The sequence below is a fragment of the Theobroma cacao genome, chromosome 8, assembly GCF_053813885.1.
Source record: "Theobroma cacao isolate CCN51 chromosome 8, ASM5381388v1, whole genome shotgun sequence".
NCBI classification, from domain to species: Eukaryota; Viridiplantae; Streptophyta; class Magnoliopsida; order Malvales; family Malvaceae; genus Theobroma; species Theobroma cacao.
Window position 1 is genome coordinate 2,172,234 of NC_142646.1, and position 25,278 is coordinate 2,197,511.

Sequence of the window (25,278 nt, forward strand, 5' to 3'; positions counted from 1 at the left end):
CTATGCATCCAAGGTTCTTTGTTTCTTAGCTTGATCTGTGAGACTGTGGCTCACTGCTTTCTTTGCTTCTCTTTTTGGTCAACTTTCCAGCTTTAAGTAAAAGAATTGTTAGAATCATCAAGTCGTTGATATTAAACCCAAACGGCTTTCATACGCTCTGCTTTACCTAATCTGGACTTTTCAATCCAATTGAGGTTTTTCTCCAATCATGGAAGCAAAACCCCACTCTGTTTTCCACTTCTTTCTCTTTCCTGACTTTTTTTTTTTCCTTCTTTTTGTATTACTTTTGCTGATTTAATCTACTCTTCGGAAAGATTCTTAGCCCTTCTTTGTTATTTAGTTTTTTTATGTTAGTTGCCTTTGCTTTGACTTTAAATCTCTGCATTTTGCAGAGCATCAAAGCATTGTCTGTAAATTCAAGTTGGGAAAACTTTACCTATGTTTCTCTCCATGGATAGTGCATTATACGTTCCCTTGCGTTAAGAAATTTGTCTTCGTTGAATAAGGGCGAGTTTAATCATTTCAAAGAGATTGGCCTTGATTTGCTTCCTGAAAAAGGCATTCAGCAAACAGACATGGCTGCAGCCTGCAGTCAGGGATGTCCAACCCCTTTGTTTCTCTTATGGGATTTTGTGTCTTTGCATGCCGAATCTAAAGGAATGTTCTTTTTTTTTCTTTTGCTCATGAGTAAATATAACGAACAGTGTTTCGAGATTAAGTTTGATAAAAAAGAAAGAGTTGATGTGCAAGCTTTCTTGCTGCTTCTAAACCCTTTATCTCTCTCAACTTTTTCAACTCAAATAAAAGCCTCAACCAACATTCTTGGGATTTCTGTGACTGCATTAGATCGCTTATTTGTTTTCTTTAACATTTATAATCAGGAGCTATGACAGACGACAAGCAATTACTGGTTATATTTAGACATTAAAAGCACGAGCACTGCTGCCTTCGCTGCTTTTCTTGTTTAAGTTTCTCTAATGTCGGTAACAACCCTTGGTCAAAAAAACTGTCTCCCATAAACCACAAGGTTGGGGTGTCCGAAATCTAATCGCATTTAAATTTATTAGATTATCTCAGGAACCCAAAGGAGAAAACAAGAGTTTGGAATTCAAACTCGACGACCATAATCCCACAAGTAATTAAGTTTTCTGGTTTTCAGTTCTACTCAAATTGAACAAAAGCATGCATTTGAAAACTTTCGCCTCCCAACCTTTTTACCACTTCAATCAGCGTCCTAAAAAAAAAGGAAAATTTAAAGTAACAAAGGTCACAATAAAAAATGAATTCCAACTCGAGAATTAAAAAGAAATAAAAAAAAAAGCACATTTTCTATGTTAGACGCATAGTACCATAAAGTCACCACACTCACCAACCATCGATTTTTTTCTTTTTTGGTTTTACTCAAACTAGACAACCTGCTTGCCCTCACGTCTCGGGCTGCCAGGCATAATTTACAATTTAATGGATTCAAATTTCTCACCCATTATACCACCTTTTTGTCTCTGGAACTGAATGTAACGCATCGTGCTTGCAAGGAAAGCATCTGAAGCACTATCTGGGGTTGCAGAATCATTCTGCTTCTCGGTATTGATTAGTTCTATCAGGCCTTGGATTGCTGCACCCGTGATTTGCTGATTTCCTTTTTCGAAGAAGTAGAGGTACCTGAAGCAAAAGTCACCAAAATACATGTTTATGACGTAAAGATGAAGCTGTGTAGTATGAGAAGGTTGAATTCGGTACAGCTTAAAGCACTCACTTGTTTAATATCTCAACAAAGAGTGTGACTGGCCCACTGCTACCTCGTGCAACATTTGCCATTTGCTGAGCAGCATTTGCGATCCTCAATGCACGCTTTAGGCAAAGCAGGACCCTGCAATGTCTCCCATTATTTTTAAGTTCTAACTATTAAAAGAAATTTTATCTGTTTACTAACAAATAAGCCTGAAGGGGAGAGGGGAAATTAAAGAAGCAATCCACGGTATTTTGAAGAGCGGACACCAATACATGATGAAACCATAAAAAATTTCAAGCTAAAACTGGTTAAGTACGAGGTTCACACCTTTCCCCATCCTTGATGCCATCTTGATCATCTACCCAAAAAAGATGTGAACATGCATAAACAGCTCTGCACTGATCAGGCTTCTTCAATAGCCTAGCTGAATACTGACCAAAGTAACATGTATTTAATTTTTGTATAAACATATCAATAAAGCACGATAGTCAGATAAGTTTTGTATAAGCATTATTACCCCTGTGGCCTTGTGCGTCAAAGTGTCTCGGTTCTCAACACCAAATACATTCATCCTCTGGAGAGTCCCGATTATCAGATGAATTGCGGTCACTTGGGCTTTGGAGTCCTAAGAGCAACAAAAATTCATGAAACTACACAAATTAGAAGGCAAGAATGTGACTGGCTTATGGCTTTTTTTGATTAAAACATTAACTGATGAGTAGACAATTACCGCAATTTCTTCTTCATATAACACAAATGCTTGAGTGAAAAATTCATAAGCAACATGCTCAAGGTCGCAGTCATTAGCTGCCTGTTAGTCAGCAGGAAACAGAAAAAAGAAAAAAATAGAGGTTAGAAGGTTCAACATCGACGTTAAGGTTCTCTTTGCCAAAAGAATACAAAACCAAAGACAAAATATGCAATATTGTTTGATGATGCATGAATTGCCATTATCATAGTGGTGGAATGCCATTAAAATTGAGTCATCATGATGAGAGATTAATTATGGCAACACCCACTTAGCATCTAAACCAGAAATACTGTCCAATAGAGATCAATAATGTATGAAATCAAAATAAAAAATTCAAGAAATATCAGTCACGACCCCAAGGTTGTCACAAACAAAGTTGATTGTTCTTGGATACACCTGCTCCATCAGAAATCTCTCATTCCTTGTGAGCAGAATTAATTATCTCAACATGCCTTTTCCAGAAAATGGCATGTTGCTCTTAAAATGCAATAAACCTTGTTATGCTCCAAAGAAATTCTTGGAGTTCCATAAATCATTTCATGAATGACTTTATGCAGTAATTAGTATAGTCAAGACTCAAGATTACCTCAGCACATTGGAGGGACAACCTTAATGCAAGTTCAGGTGATGGAACATTTGAAAGATCCTCAATGATCTGGAAGAACTATTAGCATGATCTTTTGCACAGTGATGATATATATCATAAGTGAGAACATACACACTGCATAAGAAACAGTTATAAATCCATAAAAAACAAAGAAACCTGATTCAGGAGCTGAAAAATTTTCTTTGGTGTAGCTGGCACTTCTTCTCCCACTATATCTCCCTCCTGACCTTGCAATTGCCTAATCAACTGCACCCAAGCACCATAATAAGTCCAAATTACACTCACTAGCAATATTATATGTGGAATTTATCCATTTTATTATTCTGAATTAACATGCATATATACGTGACACCTTTTTTTCAGTCAGGGAAAGGGAAAGGGGGGAGGGGGGAGTAGGAGGGGGAAGGATCTAAGAGACAATAATAATGATTATGCCTCAAAACCTAACTGCCTTGCATGCATAATCTTGTAGATTTGTACTGATAAGCCTCTAATACTACAATGTTGTAGACAAAAATATGATGAGACAATGTTACATAACAATCTGGAAGAGGAAGAAGCATACTCTAAGTGCAGAAAACACAAGAGAAGGAACTGTAAAAGGCAGGCGTTTTGGTCCCCCAGCCATTGTATGCTTCCTCACGGTACATATAATCTGAAGGGAAGTAATTATAAACATTAAAAGGAGGAAAAACAGTTTCTGATCGGTCATAAACAACATAACTAAATGAGAAACATTGCAATTAAACATAAAATTATCCTAAATACAGTACAAAAGTGACATTTTATGGGAAGTGAACAGATCTTCAAACCTTAGTCACTAGCAGAAGATTGTAAAGTTACATTTTCTTATCTTTCAATACTATTCACTTATATATTGTATTGGCATATCTTATCCTGATAATGGTCAGAGCAATTAGCATAAACAGAAACACTGGCAAATCTTACCTTCAACATTTCCTCTGGTTCATTGTTGTAAAGCATGTGTATAAGCCGAGCAACAGCATTTTGTTCATCCTTGAAATCCTCCTCATCAAGCTATTGGCAGATACATAACACATGACAAACACAAGAAAGAAGAACCATATGTTGATAACTTATGCACATTCCAAACACATGATAAGAAAAACTAAGCAGTAGGGGAAAGAAAACAATCCAATATTGATCAAAAATAGAGTAATGGAAAGCTACTCGTATAATCCATATCATTCAATTTTTATAAAATAACAGGAAAACTCTAGTTTCAATATGCACCTCATCCACATCAGCACCATCCGTATCCTTGATGAGACCTTTTATCAATTCGAACAACACCTCAACCTACAAAATGCAATGTTACTTTCTTCGACTAAAGAACTTGATACAATTATAGGAATAGAGAAGACTGAAAAGGCATACCTTGTCAACAGTTGAAATGCAAGTGTTGTTTTTCATAATGCTTTGAATGATAACCATTGCCATAACTTTATTTGTTCCGTTATCGAGATGGTCCATTACACGAGGATAATTAGAAAGTGTCAGGGCTGTTACTATATCATTGTATTTCTCCAGTGGAGCACTCAAAAGTGCAACCACTTGTTTCGTTGCCCGGCTATCGTCAAGTTTTGGTATGCTAGAGAGCTTCTTAACACAGGCTCCCTGTTACAGAGTTGCATAACAAAGAACAATCACTATTACTGTGATACATTGCCCAGCATCGTAATATAGCATGGCCAAAGTTATGCAACTGAAGGCGATTTTCTAAATAGAGTCCCCAGATGAAACATACCAGTACTAGATCCACATAATCAAGCCGATCAGGATGAACACGAAGAGTAAAGGTAAGAAGAGAGACATACAAAGTTATAGCTCCGACCGCAGGCATGTCAACCTGTGCTTCTATGACCTGCCATTGAATCCTATCCGATCAGCAAGCAGAAAACAACTCATGATTCAACGTTAAACGCATAAAAAATAGAGAACTTTGTTTACTGGTAGGGAAAATGGAAAAAGGGGTAAGCTAGAGGTCATTATCTAGAAACTGGAGGTGGCTAGTTCAGGGGCCATCACCTGAGTTGATCAAGTCAAAGTATTCACATTCTTTAATTGAATTATTCCTTTAGCACATTGAAAAAAGTTTCAAGGTAAATTTGCAACCTCAAGGTGAGAGAGAAATAGCTAATTTACCTTCCCAATTGCATTGCTCAATTTAGCAAATGCTTCTACTTGCAGAAATTCAGGTAATACCTGGCATACAAACGTCAGTCAACAAATGGCAAAAGCATGAAGGGCAAAGGTTGTTATGCTGATAACTTACATCTGCACTCGAAGCAGCATAATTTGACAGTCTGTCCATTAGTCGAGACAAGACTGTCTTAATGTCAACGGTTGGCTGTGATAAAAGAAGAAAAAATGCAGTTACTGAGCTTAGTGCCCAAAATATGGAAAGACCATAAAACAAAATAGAAGGAACTCATAAGCATTAAACAAAAAATTGGTTCCAATGAATAAGATCCTTATCATGAGGAAATCACACAGAAGAAGAACCAGTCCATCTAGGCTTTTCCAGAATGCATGCTCACTTTATGGAACATAGAGTAGGTTTAGGAATGAGAAGTTGTTAAGAAAATCAGGCTCTGGAACTCCTATGGAGACAATCAAATTAGCTAGCACATAAGAAGTAGGCTGGTCAGGGGAAGGGAAATTCTGTTCCATGATCACCAGAAAATAGTGGCCAGTCATTACAATTTTCTGGTCACCCATACTGACTTCACCATTATGTAAATATTGAGAAACAGCAAGCTTGATAGCTAAATTCTTGAGGTGGAGAAACTCATAGTTAATAGGCCATAGAAGGGCAACTAGGGTAACCTAAAGCCTAAAGCTAACAATTGCAATAAGAGAAGATTGACTTCTAATATAGTCCAGTTACCCACCTGGAGCTGGGGGCAAGCACCCAATAATGTCTCAAGAGTCTGCAAGTGATACTCGTCAGGGAACACCTGAATTATGCAATCCATCAAATAATATTGCGAAAGATCGTCTTTGCAATTGACAACCTGTAAAAGCCAATTCATTAACCAATTAGAAAACCAGAGACCATCTTTTAATGCTATGGACCTCTGAATTATTATATTAAAGAATAAAAAGCAGTGGAGAAAGAAGCAAAATCACCTGCTCTAAGACTCTAGGCAGAACTGTTTCTTTGTACATCTCAAGATCTACCCCTTCTATCTGGCTGAGAACATGGAGATTTTTCCCTACCTAATAAAAAAGTTTAAGACAGAAACATTAATTTCCCTCGAATGAGCATCAAAGACACAGCTTCAGAGTTCAGCCAATTGGAAATTTTAGATTATTGATATTACAAGATCTCGAAGTTCATTCCTTTCTTTTTCCCGCTTCTCTCTAAGTCTACCAGGTCCCTGCAGACCAGAAATCCCAATTGAAGGCTTCAACTCAGGATGACCAAAGAGTATGAATGATTCACAAGCACCATAACACCTGCATGGCCAAAATTCATGCTCTCATGGTTTATTTTCACTTCTATGGCATGCAAGTACTGTGGTGCAATGCATGTCTGGAAAATTAGAGATAATAGATATTCAACAAACCTGATGCTGCATTCGCACCCAAAGTTTATTCATCTCGGTGAAATTCTGCAGTACAAATTCCACAGCATCCATCACAGTGTCAGCATCTCTGCAGGAAGATAGAATCACATTCTACCAAGTGGTTAATTGCAAATCTTTTCCAAATTATTTGCACATCCTAATTTAGACATGCAAACGAAAATTCAAGATCTGCATGAACTCTCATCTAAGCAAATTCAAAAGCAGCTACTATAGAGATTCAACATATATTCCTCGGCCCATAGGATAATGTATGAAAATAGAACAGAATGATATGGTTAAAGGAGCTCATAGAGAGGAACAGTGCAAAAGCTACTGCTTAGTAACTTGTTTATTTTCTTTGAATTTTTGAAGTCAGAGAAATAGAAATTCCAGTTATCTTTTCTTACAAAATTCCAAAAAACTAAAAGGAGAAAAATTATAAAGTAAAACTATGACTCCTTTGCTATCCTGAACAATCCAATCACCTTGGGAAGCAGTTTAACAACATCGAAATATCATTACCTAATGAAATCGACATAAAAATTTAAAGTAGTCTGCTTCTCATATGAAAACTCTATTTTTGACAGGAAAGAAATGAAAAAAATAATCGAGAGGTCTCACCCTTCATACTCAGAACCAATATCCGGTAACTTGTCTCGACTGACTTGAGCAAGGTAACTCCTTAAAAAAAGTCCACGTAGTGGATGTTGAACTCCACGACACATTTCCACAAGGTCTTTAAGAACTTCCTTAGCAGGAGCCTCCTTAGATTTAATATAGACAGATCCTACCGTACATAGGAGATACCTGGTAGATTACCAACTAGAACTTCATGTACAATGACAAAAGAAGTGTAGCAATATAATCTTCACATGCACATACATGATTCGAATACTTCGAGCTTATGTAGCTACGATGCGTAAATAGAATTTCCTAACTAAGGATGTTTCCATTTTTTCCTTTCATTTTTTTCCATATAACAATTAGAGTCCTATCTTAGCGACAGCTCCTAAAATTGAGAAATAACTATAGCTCAAAAAGAATGAGAACGCATGCTTTTAATTGTTCGAAATTTGGAAATGATGCAAAAAAATAATTGTATAATGCGGCTATTGAATTTGTTGAAGAAAAATAATTTAAATCACTTACAATCTAGGCAAGATATTGCCGGCATGCTGAACAAGCTCGTACAGATCAACCACAGATACACCGTGCTTGCCTTCGTCTTTGAAGAAAATCTCCAATTTCCTCAATTCATCAAAAGCTCGCATATCTAAATTCCAATGATAGATCAAAATATTTTCAATCACAATCTTCAAAACTCAAAATCAATCGATCAATCAAAAGTGGAACAAAGAAAATTACAGAGGTCGTAGTATTTGTGAGGAGAGAGTTTGGAGGTCCGGAGCTCCGACAGCATCTGAGCTGAGTACTTGAGAGCTTCTCTGAGATTATTGGAGTCCTGAGATAACAGAGATCTAAATTAATGCTAATGAAAGAGGATTAGACATCTTGATCCGGTCAAAATCAAAGGAAAAAGAGTTTTAAGTGTTTAAGAGAGGGAAGTTTTTGGAGATACCAAAGCTCGATGCATGTAAAAGGCGTTGTGTTGAATTCCGGCGATGCCTTCCGCCAGCCATTTCTCTTCGTCCTCTGCTCCGTTTAACATCATTTTCTTCTTTTTCTTTTTTCCTTCTTTTCTCTTTCTTCTCGAGTGGAGCTGGCTCGAGAGCTGCAACAACGTTAGGCCTTCTCACTTGAAAAAACTTGTTGATTTTCCTTTTGCCTTTATTTTTGGGACAAGTCTTAGGGGAAGAGGACATACGAGGATGCCCAACTGACATGGCATATTCGAGTAATGCGATTGGACCCTGCCTCCAACCCAAAATGCAAGCCCTAGTCCGTAACAGATTCGCATTACCCCAGTTTAGGGTAAAGCCCAATAGAACGTTGAGCCCTAGACTATTGGGCTTTTCTAGGCTACTGTCCTTGTAATGTTAAATTAAAATTTTGAGTTAAGATTAAGGAAAAAAATGTAATATTTTATTTCTCTTTCGCACATAAATTTATTCACTGTTTTAAAATATTTCAATATACATGGAGAATATTTGAACAAGGAAAAGTAGCTAATTAATTTACTACTTAAATATAATCAAATCGATGAAGATTAAGTTCAATTAATTCAACAAACCTAATATATAAAATATGCTCATATATTTATAAAAAAATCAAAGTTTAATGTAAAATTTATTAAAATAAAAATTTTAATTTTAAATTTCTATTAAAAAGAAAAGACAGATGAAGTATATGTGTTGCCTGGGCACACATATAAGAGTAACACATGGTCAAAATAATTTATCAAAAAGCAGGAACTTTGTAGAATCCAGGAACTACGAATATTCAGTGTGATGATTTACTGATTATTAAAACATTGAAGCAATATCTAATTCAGGTCAAAATGGAGGGCTTGTTGACTGAAATATTTTATTTCTCTTTCGCACATCAATTTATTCACTGTTTTAAAATATTTAAATATATATGGAGAATATTTGAACAAGTAAAAGTATCTAATTAATTTACTACTTAAATATAATCAAATCGATAAAGATTAAGTTCAATTAATTTAATAAACCTAATATATAAAATATTCTCATATGGTCAAATATGTTTATGGGTACTATTCCTATAATAAGAATACATCATGAATTTCACTAGTTAAATTTTGATAAATTTAAAATAATTAAAATATAGTTATCCCTATTTTTGATAAATCTTGAAGTATGTGTGTTGGTTGGGCACACATACAAGAGTAACACATGGTCAAAATAATTTATCACAAAGCAGGGGGTACGAATATTCATCAACTTTACCTTTTACCAAACATACATTGATCAGTATGGTGATTTACTGATTATTAAAACGTAGAGGCAATATCTAATTCAGGTCAAAGTGGAGGGCTTGTTGACTTTCCAAGTACCAATAAAAAATGAATTACACGTTTGATTTTCAGTCGCAATATGATTAATTTTTTGATAAATATGTTGGCGGCAATTGCTTCATGTTAAAAAATGGTAGGTAAAGGTAGCTTCGACTGATGAAAAACAAAGAACATTTAACAGTCAAAGGTTCAACTTAGGGCAGATGCGTGTCGCATCGTCTTTGTTTTCACAGTCTGTCCCTTGATCATCTCATTTACCCACATTGCCTAATTCTCACTATTTATTTATTTTTTTTATTTTTATGAATGGATATTGTTCGTGTTTCCACCTCACTCGATCACTGTTTCTTTGCCTTGTTGATGGAAATAAAGAAATGTCTGAGAAATTTCTCTGGGATTTTTATTATTGCTGGACTCTTTGAATTGGAAAAATCTACTGCCGGCTTGATTTCATGCAAGAAGAAAAATCTTGAATAAGAACATAGAAGGTTCTCTCGTTTAGAGAGAATCGAAGCACAGTGGGTCTGGGTTGAAGGGACAAAGATGGTTAAGAAGGAAATTACAGCAAGTAGGCAGGTTGCTGCTCATCATTGTGAGCTTGTGAAATCAGCACAGTTAGGAAAGGATTTAGTCTTAATCCATGTGTTGTCAGACTCAGGTTTTGTTAAAACTTTTCATCATTTTCACACACTTGTTTAATTTGTACAAGAAACTGTATAAATAGAATTATGGGTTCTTTTTCTTTTTTACAAATAGATAATGGCTTTGTAAATCTTCCTTGGCAAACAACCTGGTCTAGAAAGGATCACAGGAACATTGGCAGGGACTTTGCTTTAGTGAAACAGGTATGCTGCTGTCATCAGTTTGTCATTCTAACTTCTTTTTCTTTTCTTTTTTAAAGAAGGAACAAATCCATTGTTCTGGTAATTGAATTTCAGGGTAACCTTGGCAGCCCACCAAGAAGTTCAATCCGTAAGGTTCTAAAAAAGCTAGCCAAGTGCCGTGTAGCCATGGCTGTACATACGGAAAGAAACCCAGAGGAGGCTATCTGGTAAGTTGACTTCTTATTGATGAGCATGTACAATTCTAGAGTTCTTTCCTCTGATAAAGCACAGAAATGTTTTGCAGGAGCTGGATATCATATGCCAGCTATTGTGTAAATCAATTGCCAACAGTTAGTTCTCTTCTGGCTGTCCACAAAGGAAAGATCATCTTGGAAATACCACCGATTCAGCATTTAACAGGTTTGTACCAAACTCATACGTTAACTTCCTTTGAATTGTTAGTAGGTTTCTGATTTCTATCAGCTTTGCAGGTTTCAAGCTAAATTCGAGACCTGATTTGTATCTCATCAAAGATAGTTCTAGGTTGAGGGATGCAGAGAAACCAGAGTCTGAAGAAGCTGAATCTCATGCGGTTCTGGTTTCAACAGATGTAGCAAGAGAGGATATTGGAGGGCCAAAAGATGGCAATTCTAGTTACAAGGCCATTCTCTTAAACTCGATATCTCTAATCCGAAGAGAACTGCCAGAACCAAGCCTTGGCTGGCCTTTGCTTCGAAGAAAATCTTCTCCAAATCAGGAAAATTTTAAGAAACCTGAAGCTAGAGATATGTCAGTTGTGGAATGGGTGATGAGCCTGCCTAATCGAGTTACCACAGTCGTCAACCACATAGCTTTGCATTCAAATCAAACCAGCATCACTTCCAAAACATATACTACTAAGGATTCTACTATAAGCGATTGCAAGACTGAAGAAGCAATTCACAGCACTGAAGACGAGGAATCAGTAACTAATGACAGTAGAAATTCCAAAGAAGAAAATTATGGGCTTGGATATGATGCAGAATTGTCAGTTCCTTTGATCACACAAACTTTGGAACCAGATTCAAAACCAGGGTGGCCTCTTCTCCGCATTACAGCTCCCACAACTTCAGATTCTTTCACAGAATATGAAGCTGCAATAAACGCACCCGTTCAATTAACAGTCGAACCTCCACCTTCCAGGAATGCATTACTATCCACCGAAGTGGAAAATCCTGTTAAGAAAGAAAATTATTTCCCAGCGCCAAGAAAGATGCTGAACAACTTGGAGCTTCATTGCAAGCGGTTCAGCCTCAGGGAGCTTAAGCAAGCAACTTCTGAATTCTCTCCAGGTTATCTTTCAAGTCAAGCTTCTTCTTATGGGAATTCAAGATGCTTTTAAAGGCTTAGAAACTCAAAGCTTTTGATTTATTATTGAAGTTTCTTGTTCCTATTCGTTTGATTCTCTTGTAGAAAATTTGATCGGAGAGGGAGGATGCAGCAATGTATACAAAGGGCGTCTTCCTGGTGGCAAGGCAGTCGCTGTTAAAATTCTGAAGTCATATAAAGAAGCTTGGAGTGACTTCTCCTTGGAGGTCGATATTGTTTCTTCTTTAAAACACGAGCATATCACACCTCTAATTGGAGTTTGTGTTGAAGATGACCATCTCATCTCAGTCTATGACTTTTTTCCCAAAGGGAGTTTAGAGGAAATTCTCCATGGTAGTCTTCCATTCCTTGCAAGGTTTGCTTATGTTACATAAGATTCAAGGGATTTACTAACTAGATTTTATTTCCAAAACAGGTCAAAGCAAGAAGTCTGCGTTGCCATGGGGGGTCAGGTTTAAAGTGGCCACGGCAATTGCCGAGGCTCTAAATTACCTGCACAGTGAGTGCCCTCGACCTGTTATCCACAGAGATGTAAAATCTTCCAACATTCTTCTCTCTGATGATTTTCAGCCACAGGTACTTTTTTTTTTTTTCTCTTTTCTTCTTCTGGTAATTGTAATAACTTTATCAAGTTATTTCGGGATCCTACCATGAAACTAAGAAAAGATCAACTGAAAAAGGTAGTGAACTATCTAAATGCCAGGATTTACTCCTGGCACATTTGCTACAACTTATGAACCTTGAATATGATCTAGAAGGAGCGGTTTAATTAGATGAGTTTCTAACCAGATGGCTTCTAAAACTCTTCACAAACTGAAGTATCAATGCTTTTTTCACTTCACCCTTCCAGTTATCTGATTTTGGGCTTGCCATATGGGGACCAACGGATTCAAACTACACGGTTGATGGAAATGTGGTAGGAACTTTTGGGTATATAGCCCCTGAGTATTTCATGCAAGGAAAGGTCAGTGACAAGATTGATGTATACTCCTTTGGCGTTATGCTTCTAGAATTGCTCTCAGGAAGGAGACCAATAAGTTCAAAGGCTCTGGAAGGAAAAGAGAGCTTGATCCAGTGGGTAAGAGTTTCTGCTTTTACACACTTTCACTAGTCGATGATGTGAGAAACTTCCGACAGAAATGTTCATTCCTGGTTAAATAACCAAAATAAGTTATGATCTAACACAGGCTAGGCCATTATTAGAGAGAAGGGATCTCCAAGGATTATCGGATCCAGCGTTAAATGAAGACTTTGACGTTGCTCAAATGCATAGAATGGTTGTCGCTGCCTCCCTCTGCCTCAATCAATTGGATGGGCACCGTCCAAAAGTGAGCCAGGTAGACATTCTTGCCCTGCTTCTAAGTAAATTCCTCCGAAAAAAGCTTGACATATTTCCAATCAGGTCATATTACCATTCTAAATAGGGGGTAAATCTCCAAGTAGATCCAGTTCACTTGGATTATTGTTTGAGATCAAGCTGATTCTCACTGTCTACCCTCCAGGTACTAGAAATATTGCGAGGAGAGAAGGAACCAACAGAGTGGTATGATCTTCGTGCTACTGAATCAAAATTACCAAACGACCAGGAAGATGATGACCTTTCTCCAGGATTTGTTCACAAATTATATACCTATCTTTCATTTTCATTTACAGATGATGATTCAACACCGGAGTGCATCAATTATACCACATCAAGATATCGTGGTGCAAAGAAGGGTCGTTTAATGCTGAAAGACTACCTTAAGAAAGGGCAGGACCAATCATTATCATCACCTCTGTAGTTGCACAGCTTTTCGGTTCCTTAGCCCTTGAGCTAAAGCTTATTAAGCAAAGCATTTTTTTTTTTAAGCAAAGCTTGAAAACGTAAATCAACACGATTTCTTGATGTAAATAACGGTTATGATATATGATTCTTGGAGTTGTAACAATTTGAAAATGAGATTGATATTGAATTCAAATGCCATCAGAAACGTTATGCAGATAAATTCTTCTATTGTTTCAGTCTTGGGTGAAAGTCTCAACAACTGTACAAGTTAGGCATTGTCGCCCTGTGCCGCCAAGCTACAATTTTGTTAACTGACTAAAAGAATTATGAGCGCTCCTTGTAGGGGAGGGAAAAAAAATAGACCCCTCTGCCAGGAGCTGTTACATCAGATTCTTCAAAAGCCAAAGGGATCAAAATGGAACAGTATAAGGCAAAGCATAAATCTCAACATCCGGAAGAAAATGAGCACGCGGACATGAAGTTGCAATAGTAGGACATCTAACGTCATCGTCAACTTTGGATCTTTCACCCGCATGTTTTCCTTGCTGCTTCGACTTAAAAAGCCAGTCATCATCATAGTCATCATGGTTCTGCAATTGGAGAGGAAGTGGCATCAAATCCTCAAGCAAGGTTTTATACTGCAATGCTGCCTTCTTCATCTTGTTGCCAAACACTGAAGTTCCGGAAGAGGGAATTTGCTGTTTCCTTTCATTGTCACGCCATAGTTTCTGTTCTAGCACAGTAGTAATTTTCTGTTCTGGCACATGAGTAATTATATTTTCCTTTTGATTCGAAGGGTCAGGCTGCTCTTGAGCTATCGGTTGGGTGGAACAATCCGCCCTTCCAGAGGTAGAGCAAACCCGTTCTTCACAGAGAGATGCATCAGATTCCCGGGGCTTTTTAAAGGAAAACCGAATCTTTATACTCCCTATTGATTGCACAATACAAAGTTCAATATCCCAATACATGTACATACATGCCTCTAAGAAACTAGAGCAGTAAGCAAACAATGCCTATCTGATAAAACGATGAACAAGACTCACCATTAACCCTGCATTCACTTGAGGAAGGGGTTTCCCTTTTTCTCTTGTTGCTGTTTTGGGTGCCATCAGACAAGTAGCAAACAGGTGGTTCATGCTCCTCAGTAAGGTCACTGTTCCCCAATTGCTCATCTTTATCACCGTTTAGATCATCAACAAGCTTCTTAAGTTTCTTGCTGATACCGTGAGTTTTCTCCTTTTCTTTTCTTTCCTTCTTTTTCTTCTCCTTCTTCTCCCTCCTCTTATGTATTTTCCGTTCTGTTTTTGGTAGAACCTTTTCTCTTTCGAGCTTTGGGAACCAAAACAACAAATTTAGCAGAGAGGGAGCGGAATACCAAAGATTACCATAAAATTGAAGTTGGGATATTTTCACAGCCTAATAATTTGGCATAGAGTTCTATTAAAAGATCAATTAGAAAATTGAATTCAGACACCCTTTGTAAACAGGGGAACAAGTCCAGAAAACCATTACAATTCTCATAAACTTCCACTCCTCTAATCAAATCAGACATCCATCTTTTCAATAATTTACTTTAAAAAAGAAGAAGCTAAATCCAAGCCTCAATCTTTACAAAATCTTTAAGAGTTTCAAGAATTTATTCACATATAAATACCAGGGTTCGTTGTATTTACAAATCTTTCTTATTCACAACTACAGAGCCATGGCCACAACAGTCAAAAAGCAATTCCTATTGTTTTGCCTTTCAATTACAAAATTTACAAGTACAAATCATAACTTAACTATCACAAATGCATGCAGTTGAGCAAACAAAAGTGAAAACCAAATACTTTTTGCTCAACGAACCTTAATCGATTCGACCAATCCGTGCCTTAAATACCCTGGAGGCGGGTAAGGAAAGCACCTTGACATGATCGGCTTTTCTTTTCGAAATCCGAAAGAACTTCCCAGAGAAACTTATGAACCCGTAAAACCCTGGGTCGTTTTTATGCGGAAAGGATTAACGATCAAAAAACCTTCCGAGACCCGGAAAGGATTAACGATCTAAAAACCTTCCGGGTTTTCTTCTCTTCAAGAGAGAAGAGACCAAATCAAGAAGGCCAGACAGCTAGGGTTTTCTCAGATCTCTCTCAACAGAAGAAAAGGGGCAAAGTGAAAATCGTATGCTCTGGCGGCCAACAAGAGGAGTATTTATAGCGTGGGAGAATGGGGGATTGATTGATATTTTGTTACCGAGACTACCCTTTATTAGTTCCCTATTGGTACCGGACTCTTAGCTCGAAATTTTACTGTTCTTAACCCTTTTTCGGTAAATTCGCTCACCAAGAATCTGGTGTCCGTCAAGTGCTAGCTGGCAGTATTACGTATGCAATTTCGATTTGTCTTTTTTTTTTTTTTTTAAGCGAAAGTAGCGACGTCGTTTTTAGATTGGTGGACGCGGCGAATGCCACGTAGACGCGGCTTAAAGCCTAAAACCCCTATTGTTTTTAACCAAGAACAGGGGAAAGTCAGAGGAAATTGTGGAAACTGGAGACGAACGGAGTGTCACTGAGAAAATTTTGAGTTGGTCAACATGAGAAGAGCCAACGGACTCCCTACCCTCGGCAGAGCCCTATCATGCGGCGGTGCCTCCACCGAACAACGGCTGGTTCAAGCGGCGTTGATTAGCACTTTCTCTTCTTCATCGTCAAATTCTCATATTTTCTCGCAGAAACTAGCCGATCGATTGGGGCTTTCGCGTCCCTCCCTCGAGCGCGGTGTTGCGGGGACCATGTTGTTTTCCGTGGCAGCATCGTCTCTGGCTCAGGACGCCCATGCTAAGGAGCCGCCTCGCTCTAAGAAGTTCCTTTACAATGAAGTCGTTCTGTACCAATATGAAGCTTGCCCTTTTTGTAACAAGGTTAAAGGTAAGTAAATTCACTCTCAGTTGTAACTAATACTATATTAAGATTAATATATCCAAGCTTTCCTTCCTTGAATTCTTATAGATATGAGTTTCTTGTGATTTAGAAACTAGTAGCAATGAACACAATTTCCTATTTTACATGCTTTTTTACTGAATAATAATTTAGAATATCGGTTGGTGAATGGTTGTCAAAATGAATTATTTTAGTGGAATTATTGAGAAAAGCGAATGCTTGAGTTTAACTTTCGGTCTTCTCTTCATTTCCCCTGTTTTTGGCTGAAGACATAAAGTTGTGATTGGCTAATGATTGGAAAGGAGATAAGAAGCTTGAGATAGTGATAACATTTTGAGTTTTGGTCTGGATCACGTAGCTTAATTGGCCTCAACTCTTTGGAACCAAAATGTATCACTGCATAGTTCTATGCAATTCTTTGGAATCTATAATTTGCTTTGTTTGGTTTCTTACAAGCTATTGATTTTAAACATGATTATTCATTTTTGTAAACTGTAATGTATTCACCATAAATTCACTCTCAGATGAAATGAATTCAATTTTCATTTGTTCCGCAACATGTTATTAACTGCCCCCCTCCCTTCCCCACCCTTTCTTTCTTTGTAATCCTTTCCTGCCCCATTTCTTTGAATTATTTTCTCTTCATTGTTTGATTTCGTTAATTCATTTGGTTGAATTTCTTGTTCTTATTGCAGCATTTTTGGATTATAATAACATCCCATATAAAATTGTGGAAGTCAACCCCATCAGCAAAAAGGAGATCAAGTGGTCTGATTACAAGAAGGTGCCCATACTGAAAGTTGATGGTGAACAGATGGTTGATTCTTCAGGTTCTTTGCTCTTTCTAATCGTTGTGAACTATCTTCCGATTATGTTTCTCATTTTAAGTTAATATTACTGTTCTTTGTCTGTCTCCAGATATAATCGATAAGCTTTTTCATAGGATCAATCCTGATAGCTCTATCCCTGATGATGGTGAAGAGAAGAAATGGTGTCAGTATGTTCCTCTACCTCCCTGATTCTTTTAACTTTTTAGATTACAACATTTGCTTCTACAGTTACTGTTTTGACTTAGAAGACTTGGATGAAGATTTCCAAATTACTGGCTGGAGGAAAATTATTGCATCTAATTTTAGACAATTTGTATTACTCCTATTTTAAAAACTTTTCCATATCATGGATGATTTACCATCAATATAGTGTTTGGGCTTTTGCTGTGATTGATTGTGGAACTACAATGATGTAGGTGGGTGGATAATCACTTGGTGCATGTTTTATCCCCAAACATATATCGAACTACTTCTGAGGCACTTGAATCATTCGACTATATCACCACTCATGGTAAGATAAATTTTCCCTCTGCATTCAATAATTTGTTGCTGCCATTGTTGGTTGTTGCATTATTTTAGTTTTTTTCACGAACTTTTGTTGCTGAGAATAAGGATTGAATATGTGTCTGGCTTCATTAAAGTCTGTTGATTAAATATGTGCCATGAAGGGGATAGTGTTCCGCACTTACACTTATCACCATTTTCATGTTGTTAACTCTTGGCTTTTAAGCCAAATCAAGTCAGCACTTTGTCAATTCATATTTAGTGTGAGATTGATGTGCAATGCCTTACTTTGTGCTTTAGGTTGTAGTCTTAGAGCCCTCATTTAATACATTATAATTTTGTACTCTTTATAAATGTTTTTTTTCTTGTCCCCATCCATCTGCTGTGTTTTCATTTTCTGAAGTGTCTTTTACTAGACCATCAACAACTTAATGTTCTTTGCTCATGTCATGCTTTAAAAACTTTTAACATGCTGAGATAAAGCATGAAATTCGGCTAGTCATCTTTAGCTTATGATATTTTCTCATAAATGTAGGCAATTTCAGTTTCACCGAGAGGTTAGTAGCAAAGTATGCTGGAGCAGCAGCTATGTATTTTGTCTCAAAGAAACTGAAGAAGAAGTACAACATTACTGATGAGAGAGCAGCCTTGTATGAAGCTGCAGAAACGTGGGTGGATGCTTTAAAGGACCGGCACTATCTTGGTCTGTTTAGTTTATATTTATAATGTAATGTTGTGATATTGACAATATACGAGATGTCGAAACTTTTCAAACCTTTAACTTCTCTCATATAATCCCTCTTACCAGGTGGATCAAAACCCAATTTAGCTGACCTTGCTGTTTTTGGCGTTTTGAGGCCGATCCGATATCTAAAGTCTGGTAAAGATATGGTGGAACATACACGTATTGGCGAATGGTACACTCGGATGGAAAACACTGGGGGAGAATCTGCTAGAATTAAGGAGTAAGTGGAAAAAAATTTTCTGCTGGAGTAGAACTTGCAGCCTGTCAACCGGAATTTGCAAGCACGGAGAATTTTAAAATAATTGTTTTTGAAGAGAGTTTTCTACAAAACAGGCAAGGGTAGGATTAATCATGTGATTACTTCTATCTGATATAATGTGGTGCTGTATGGATAATTGTACATTATACAGTTCTCATAAGCAGCTTTTACTGAAAATCAAAAGAAATAAATAGTTTCCACTGTAGTTGCTCATATTAGTTGCCGTTGTTTTTGCTCCATGGACCCATTTTGTGATTTGACATTGGAGTTGCTTGTAGGCAACGCCCTAGCTGTTTGGTCTGTGCACTACTTTAGATTCATTACTTGCTGCTTTAGTTCGATCCATCGTCTAGGTTCTGCGACATTCTCCACTGTAGTTTTACTATTTTGCAGTTGCTTCTCAACTGTTGCATTCTCTCTCTTGACATAGTTGTGTCGGCAAGGTTTTGCCATTCTCCTGGAACAAAGGTGAATTCCTGATTTGAAATGGACTGGAATGCTTTAGAGTGAGACGCTAAAACTTACAACTTAGCACATACCATTCCTTTTGTTACGTCATCCAAGATTCCAAATTTGGCTATGAATAAATGAATTGTTTTGAGTTCCTTCTTCAAGTATTTTGTAACATTAATTGGAATTTTTAGGTTAACTGTGCCTGTTCAGATTTAATTGATAGACATTTGATCCATTCGATTTATTAGTGAGAGTTTAAACGCTTGCTACCCTTGCTACGTATGAATATCTAGTTAATTGAGTAGTATTTTTTATAAGAATTTGACCCGTTCATATATATCGATGAAAAATTAAATTTTATTGTACAACTTTGAAAAAAAAAAGATGCACTTTTTTAAAATGAAATGACTTTCATATACACCAGATATTTTGAAAAGATTTCATTTTAGATTAATCATGAATTTGCTTTGTGATGATATATAGATCCTTCCCAAAGATAATAGCAGAGTTTGGGCATAGGCAATTTCGAAGCATTTGACCTAGTGAGAAGCGAATCTTGTCGTAAGTCTTACTCCTAACCTTGTTCTATCGAAACAGCTATAATCAGAGGATAGGTGGAAATGGTACCACCGACTTTAACATTTAAGACGATTTCAGTAGCCGTTGAACGAGCTTATTCATGGGCCTGAAAGAGCCGCATTCGATCAGAAGAGCATCTTAATTGCCATTTGCGTCAAATACTACTTTGGTAATACCATACCAAAACAGCACCATGCACTTATTGGACCCGTACGCTAAATCTGTATCTTTCTATGTAAAAGCTAACCAAACCTTTTTTTTTGGGTATGTAGATGCTTCCCCTGCTGCCTGCTGCTCCCTTTAAAGCTACACGGCTCATTTCACTATTGCACTTATGAATCTGCACCGCAGCTATACCTTACGAGGCTTTCGGGCTAGGTAAAAATGAAATAAAATAAAAAGCAGAGTTCACAGAGGAGTGTAACATGTTTCCCTCGCGGTTAAAACCTTGTATCCGATTGTCAGTGAAAATGGTTTTTAAAACTTTGAACTAGATTTTTCTTCTTTTTTTTTCTTTGTTGTTGTTCATTAAGTGGCCACAATCACATCAAAAGAAGTCCTCTGAAGAATTGTTGTCTCGGCAGGCGACGTAGGGTTTGCATTACGTGAATGACTGAAGGCGGCAGGAGGCCCCCAAGTGTTAATCAGCCCGAAAGTGGTGGCAAACGGCGGATGGCCTCAAACAGGAAGCTCCTTGCACGTATTTGTTGGAAGGTGACAAAGCCTCTCTGAAAAATGTAGGCGTTATCATTAAAGAAAGTCTATACTCTTCATGGATCCTGATGCCCGGAGCAGACTTGGCCAGCTGGCTTTACAACAGATGAGGTGACGTTTCTGGCCCGTAATCACACTGGCCCAGACCACCAAACCTTGGCCAGACTGGCCCATATTAATCCAAGGGCTCGAACATGGCCACATGGCAATGGCTGCCAAGGGTGAAAAAATTGCATAATAAAAAACTCTTCATAACCCAAAACGCCGGCAAGAGTTCTTTTAATTACTACACATCTACATTTGAGAATTTAAAATACAGCTACAAGAATAAATAAAAATGCTATTATTCAGCCTTTTCCAATGACCAAACTGACAATTTCTCCAATCTCTGATTCCTCCCCTCTACAGTGTCTGACTCTTTCACGTCCCGATTGAGTGAATTTCTCTTTCTAAACCACCTCTCTCTCTCTCTCTCTCTTTGTGAAATCTCTGACCCGATGGTTCTGTGACTTGCTGTCACAAAATCTGCATGTGTACGTCGTCGTTTACCGCGACCTTTATATCTCTCTCATCAATGCTTTTTTGGTTTTGAAGCCTTTTGGGATTTGACAAGAGGGCAGAGAGAGAGGGAGAGTCCTAAGCGTTCTCTAACTCTCTTTGTCCCGCTCTCCCATCCTTTATTTTCCTTTTTTAGGTCCTTAAATACGTCAGTACAAACAAATTATGTCCATAAAATCACCCTTTATTAATAAATTCAATTTTAAAATATCTCAAGATTTTGTCGGTTTTCGCACTCTACTTATAACCATCCACGGGTTTTTCTCATGATGGTCTATTTCAGTTAAACCAGAAACCAAAGCAACAAAGAAGGCAAAGGATATGCCAAATAAGAGAGAGAGGAAATTGGGTCATGCATCTCTTCTGATATAACAAGAGCATCAGCCTTCTAGCTTTAAACCTACCCCATTTCGTATCCGTTCTGGTTTTCATATTAATAGTCTTTACCAAGTATGTGAATTCTTACAAGGGCCAAGGGGGACGTTTTCTTTATGTTGCTTTGCTCCGTTCTCAGTACCTGGCAATAGTTATTATGGCTGTTCAAGCACAGTTATTTCCTGAAAATATGGGTTTACCTTTGCCCATGTGTGGCCTTCAAGATTGGATGGTAAACCCTGCACCTGCAGTTCCTTCCTTTGAAGCTGATTTTTGTTTCAGTCTTCAAGATCCTCATCAACAGAATTTTCCTTTCCATCTGCAACAAAACGCTCAGAACTTGGCTTCTTCTTCTTCAACGTGTGATAGTTTTCTTCCCATGGCACTTGCTCAATCTTTAGATGCTCAACTGGAGATGCAAAGGCAGGAACTTGATTGCGTTCTTCAATTACAGGTAAGAAATCCATCATTTTCTCAAAAGTTCCTTCATTTTTATCTTTTTCTTTACAAAATGATCACTTTGGTAGAGTTTTCTTATGTAAGAGTCATCTTGATTTTATCATTATGGATTTTGAATATTATCAACTGTTTTCTCCCGGGTCTAGTCTTGTTTTGACTGAATTTTTTTCTTTTCTTCCTGTTCTATTTCTGGGCGGGGAAAAAACAGAATGAGAGGCTAAGATCTGCTTTACGTGAGCAAAGGAAGCGACAACTGGCCATCCTGCTGAAGAGTATGGAATCAAAGGCCTTGTATTTGATGAGGCGAAAAGAAGAAGACTTGGCACGAGCAACAAAGAGAACAATGGAGCTCGAAGCCTGCCTGAGAAAAGCGGAAATGGAGAGCGAGTCGTGGCAAAGACTTGCAAAAGCAAACGAATCAATGGTTGTGGATCTAAGCAACACACTGGAACAGGTCAGAGAGGGCCTAGTCTGGGTCAGCAATAGAGCCGAAGATGCAGAGTCCCTTTTCTGCGGCTCGTGTGACAGAGAACAAGGAGCAGAAGTGAAAGAAGAGGGCAAAAAGATGGCTTGTAAGCACTGCAATTCTAGGAGCTCGTGCGTTCTCTTCCTACCTTGCAGACACCTTTGCTCGTGCAAGTCTTGTGAAGCTTTTCTTGATTCTTGTCCTGTCTGTAAATCTGTAAAGGAAGCGAGCATGAAGGTTTTTTGGGTCTAACAAGAAAGGCACAAAGCAAAGAAAAAAGGAATGCAAATGCAATAGGGAAACATTTTTTTGGGAAGCACACTTGTTGATACCTGTACTGTCATCGTGTTGTTTTCTTTTTTATTTGCTTTTCCTGGTCTATTATGTTAACTGATTTCCCCCTTTGTTTATTTTTCTTTTTTTTATATTTTAATTTTTCTTCAAACGATGACAGTATTGGCTGGGCGAGAATCTTTCAACTTTTTACCCTTTCCGGGTTAATTACCATTTTCCTGATTTAGATCGCACTAAAAATACAAATATTTGTTTTCAAATTTTATGTTTCTTTAATGAGTGATTAATTTTTGGTTCTTTTTTGGCTCACGGGAAATATCAGCTTGCTTCAGCGGTAAAAGTGTACTGTTTCGGTTTAACTGGCAGAAAAGATTTGAGAGCCGAAGTTCGACATTTATCATAGAGTGGAACTTTCCAGCGCCACACTTAAAGCACTTTTTCCTTGGCTCTATCCAATGAATCATCCATTGAAATGACAGGAGGAAAGGTGAAAAGAGTTAGAAAGAAAAGCTATAGAAATTGACTATCCTGAAAGCCTAACCAATGCTATCTAGAGTTCTAAACATGAGATTAAACCCTTCCAAATACTCGTCAAAAACAACCCTGCATGCGCCCTGTTTCATGGAGTCTGATGCAGAAAAGCAAAAGAAGCAGAGTTATTTCCAAAACCCCAATATCAGAAAAAAAAAAAAAGGATGAAAGAAAAGTTCAAAAAGAAAGCTCCTCATCCCATCCCATATTTTCTTTGTTTTAAATCATTTATTCATTATCTCCATTCGTTCTAGTGTCCTTGTATGGGGAAGTTGATACCAAAATCTGCAAAATCACTTTCAGCTTGTTTCCTCGCTGCCAATTCCACCCTGGCGGAAAAGAATGGACAGGGTATGGTCCCAAAGTTCCGAGTGTGTCGCGGGACCCACCAAAGGGGGGTTGATTGAGTGGGCCCTACAATGTGTTTAAAGATCAGAGAACCGTTTCCGAGGGAGGGGATGGATGACGAGTGAGTAAAAATGGTTGTTTTGTCTGAGATGTCGTGGGTCTCTGTATGGGGAATCGGGATGCGGGATTTGGTTCTTATTCAGGACTTCAAACAAAGCAAGACCACGAAAGTTGACAGCCGGGTTCTTTCTTTTCCATTTTGTTCAAACCTCTTTACTGGGCCTTTTGCCTGGCCGTATTTTCCTCCATTGATAAATCCAGGAAATGGACCAGTATCGCGTACATGTAGAAGTGTACGTGGACGCCTAGGATGCTTCCGCATCGGCGGCCGATCAAGTAATCAACTTGCCGCCTATGACGTGTGGATCCCGCTGGGCCTTTTGACCAGATCTGGAGGGCCGCGGTTGGTTAAACAACTGTCTATTTTTGGGTCTATGGCATCGGCCTTTCGGCCTTCGATTGGTTGAATATGCTGGAGATCGGCTACGTCAATGGCCCAATTTACCTCCTCGGTTCTTGGAAAGTCTTGGACCTGTCCAAGGTTTACCCGGTAGGCTTTCAAATAAAAGATTGGGCCAGACTTAACTCCCCTGACATGGGTTCCAACTTTTAAGGTTGAGTAATTTTCGATTAAAATGGTTCGATTGATTTGAATAAATTTAATTTTGAAATTTTTTACGATTTTGATTTGGGATTATAAGAATATAAATAGGTATAACTCATGCCTGAGTTATTTCTTTTGTTTAATGTTTTTAATCATGTGTGTTGGAAAATTTTAATGTTAAATTTATGGTGTTGTTAAAATTTTATAATTTAAGTTTGGTATAATATCTCTTAAATTAATTTAAAAAGTTCAAATAATACCTTATACTCTTAATACGTTCAATCAAGTCTTTATATTTTTATTTTAAGTTAAATAAATTTATATATTTTTATTTTAAGTTAAATAAATTATTATGATTGATGATTGACTTAGTTAAAATATCATTTGTCATTTTATGTCACAACTCACGTGATACTGATATAATATGCTAACATATCATAATTGATGATGATGCGACATGTTGACACATCATAATTGATAATGATGTTATATCATGTCAGTGTCATGTGAATATAAGATGATAACTGATATTTTAATTTGTGATAATTAATCAATTATTAATTATAATGACTTATTTGACTCAAAATAAAAATATAAAATTTAATTAAACGAAATAAAAAAATAAGAACTTATTTCAATTTTCTTAAATAATTTAAAAGTTTATTTGAATATTATACTTTAATTTTATTTCTATTTTAATTAAGGACAAATTAAAAAATTGTGTTAGAATTGTTAGAATTGATATTCAATTATCGAATATGTTAGAATTGTGTTGTATATAAAATTTATAAATAATTAATATGTGAAAAGTTATTTACACCATATTTTTTTTTTACAATCTTTGTATTTTCTCATTAACATATTAGAAGTGATAAAAATATGCTTACTTCCTCCAAAACATGAAATTAGCTCGAGGTGTAGGAAGTTTATAAGCATTAGTAGAGTGGTGTGCATGGTTTAATTTTGAGTCTATCATGTTTAATTTAAACTTGGATTTTAAAGA

General features: G+C 37.2%; 5 protein-coding genes across 7 annotated transcripts; 3 read left to right on the top strand and 2 right to left on the bottom strand.

Moving 5' to 3' along the window:
* Positions 1-1,034: 1,034 nt before the first annotated feature.
* Positions 1,035-8,491, bottom strand: VPS35B (VPS35 homolog B). Of its 2 annotated transcripts, XM_018126252.2 has the most exons (22): positions 8,263-8,491; positions 8,049-8,145; positions 7,833-7,956; positions 7,305-7,490; positions 6,684-6,771; positions 6,438-6,494; positions 6,244-6,333; positions 6,006-6,128; positions 5,387-5,461; positions 5,257-5,316; positions 4,859-4,975; positions 4,489-4,728; positions 4,345-4,410; positions 4,039-4,128; positions 3,656-3,745; positions 3,247-3,336; positions 3,070-3,138; positions 2,463-2,543; positions 2,250-2,357; positions 2,060-2,163; positions 1,757-1,870; positions 1,035-1,662 (listed from the first exon to the last, which is right to left on the bottom strand). In XM_018126252.2, the coding sequence occupies exons 1-22, from the start codon at positions 8,353-8,355 to the stop codon at positions 1,452-1,454; spliced, it is 2,373 nt and encodes a 790-aa protein (XP_017981741.1). In that variant the 5' UTR covers positions 8,356-8,491; the 3' UTR covers positions 1,035-1,451. The 2 variants fall into 2 exon arrangements, with proteins under 2 accessions (XP_017981741.1, XP_088665347.1); XM_088809221.1 differs by lacking the exons at positions 8,049-8,145; positions 8,263-8,491 and having other exon boundaries at positions 7,305-7,470.
* A 1,505-nt stretch (positions 8,492-9,996) lies between these two features.
* LOC18591587 (protein kinase STUNTED-like) lies at positions 9,997-13,809 on the top strand. 2 transcript variants are annotated; one of them, XM_007017797.3, is made up of 10 exons: positions 9,997-10,279; positions 10,378-10,466; positions 10,560-10,672; positions 10,750-10,865; positions 10,937-11,776; positions 11,898-12,146; positions 12,229-12,389; positions 12,664-12,891; positions 13,001-13,150; positions 13,316-13,809. In XM_007017797.3, exons 1-10 carry the CDS (start codon positions 10,165-10,167, stop codon positions 13,592-13,594), a joined length of 2,340 nt encoding a protein of 779 aa, XP_007017859.2. In that variant the 5' UTR covers positions 9,997-10,164; the 3' UTR covers positions 13,595-13,809. The 2 variants fall into 2 exon arrangements, with proteins under 2 accessions (XP_007017859.2, XP_017981622.1); XM_018126133.2 differs by lacking the exons at positions 9,997-10,279; positions 10,378-10,466 and having other exon boundaries at positions 10,566-10,672; positions 10,737-10,865.
* On the bottom strand, positions 13,786-15,742 carry LOC18591588 (DNA ligase-like protein). Its single transcript, XM_007017798.3, has 3 exons — positions 15,424-15,742; positions 14,622-14,907; positions 13,786-14,506 (listed from the first exon to the last, which is right to left on the bottom strand). The coding sequence occupies exons 1-3, from the start codon at positions 15,487-15,489 to the stop codon at positions 13,989-13,991; spliced, it is 870 nt and encodes a 289-aa protein (XP_007017860.2). The 5' UTR covers positions 15,490-15,742; the 3' UTR covers positions 13,786-13,988.
* Positions 15,743-16,070: 328 nt separating this feature from the next.
* On the top strand, positions 16,071-19,047 carry LOC18591589 (Glutathione S-transferase family protein). The gene is made up of 6 exons (XM_007017799.3): positions 16,071-16,484; positions 17,192-17,326; positions 17,415-17,493; positions 17,743-17,837; positions 18,366-18,533; positions 18,639-19,047. The coding sequence occupies exons 1-6, from the start codon at positions 16,151-16,153 to the stop codon at positions 18,797-18,799; spliced, it is 972 nt and encodes a 323-aa protein (XP_007017861.2). The 5' UTR covers positions 16,071-16,150; the 3' UTR covers positions 18,800-19,047.
* Positions 19,048-21,400: 2,353 nt separating this feature from the next.
* On the top strand, positions 21,401-22,958 carry LOC18591590 (uncharacterized). The gene is made up of 2 exons (XM_018125409.2): positions 21,401-21,967; positions 22,181-22,958. Exons 1-2 carry the CDS (start codon positions 21,671-21,673, stop codon positions 22,688-22,690), a joined length of 807 nt encoding a protein of 268 aa, XP_017980898.1. The 5' UTR covers positions 21,401-21,670; the 3' UTR covers positions 22,691-22,958.
* Positions 22,959-25,278: the final 2,320 nt, after the last annotated feature.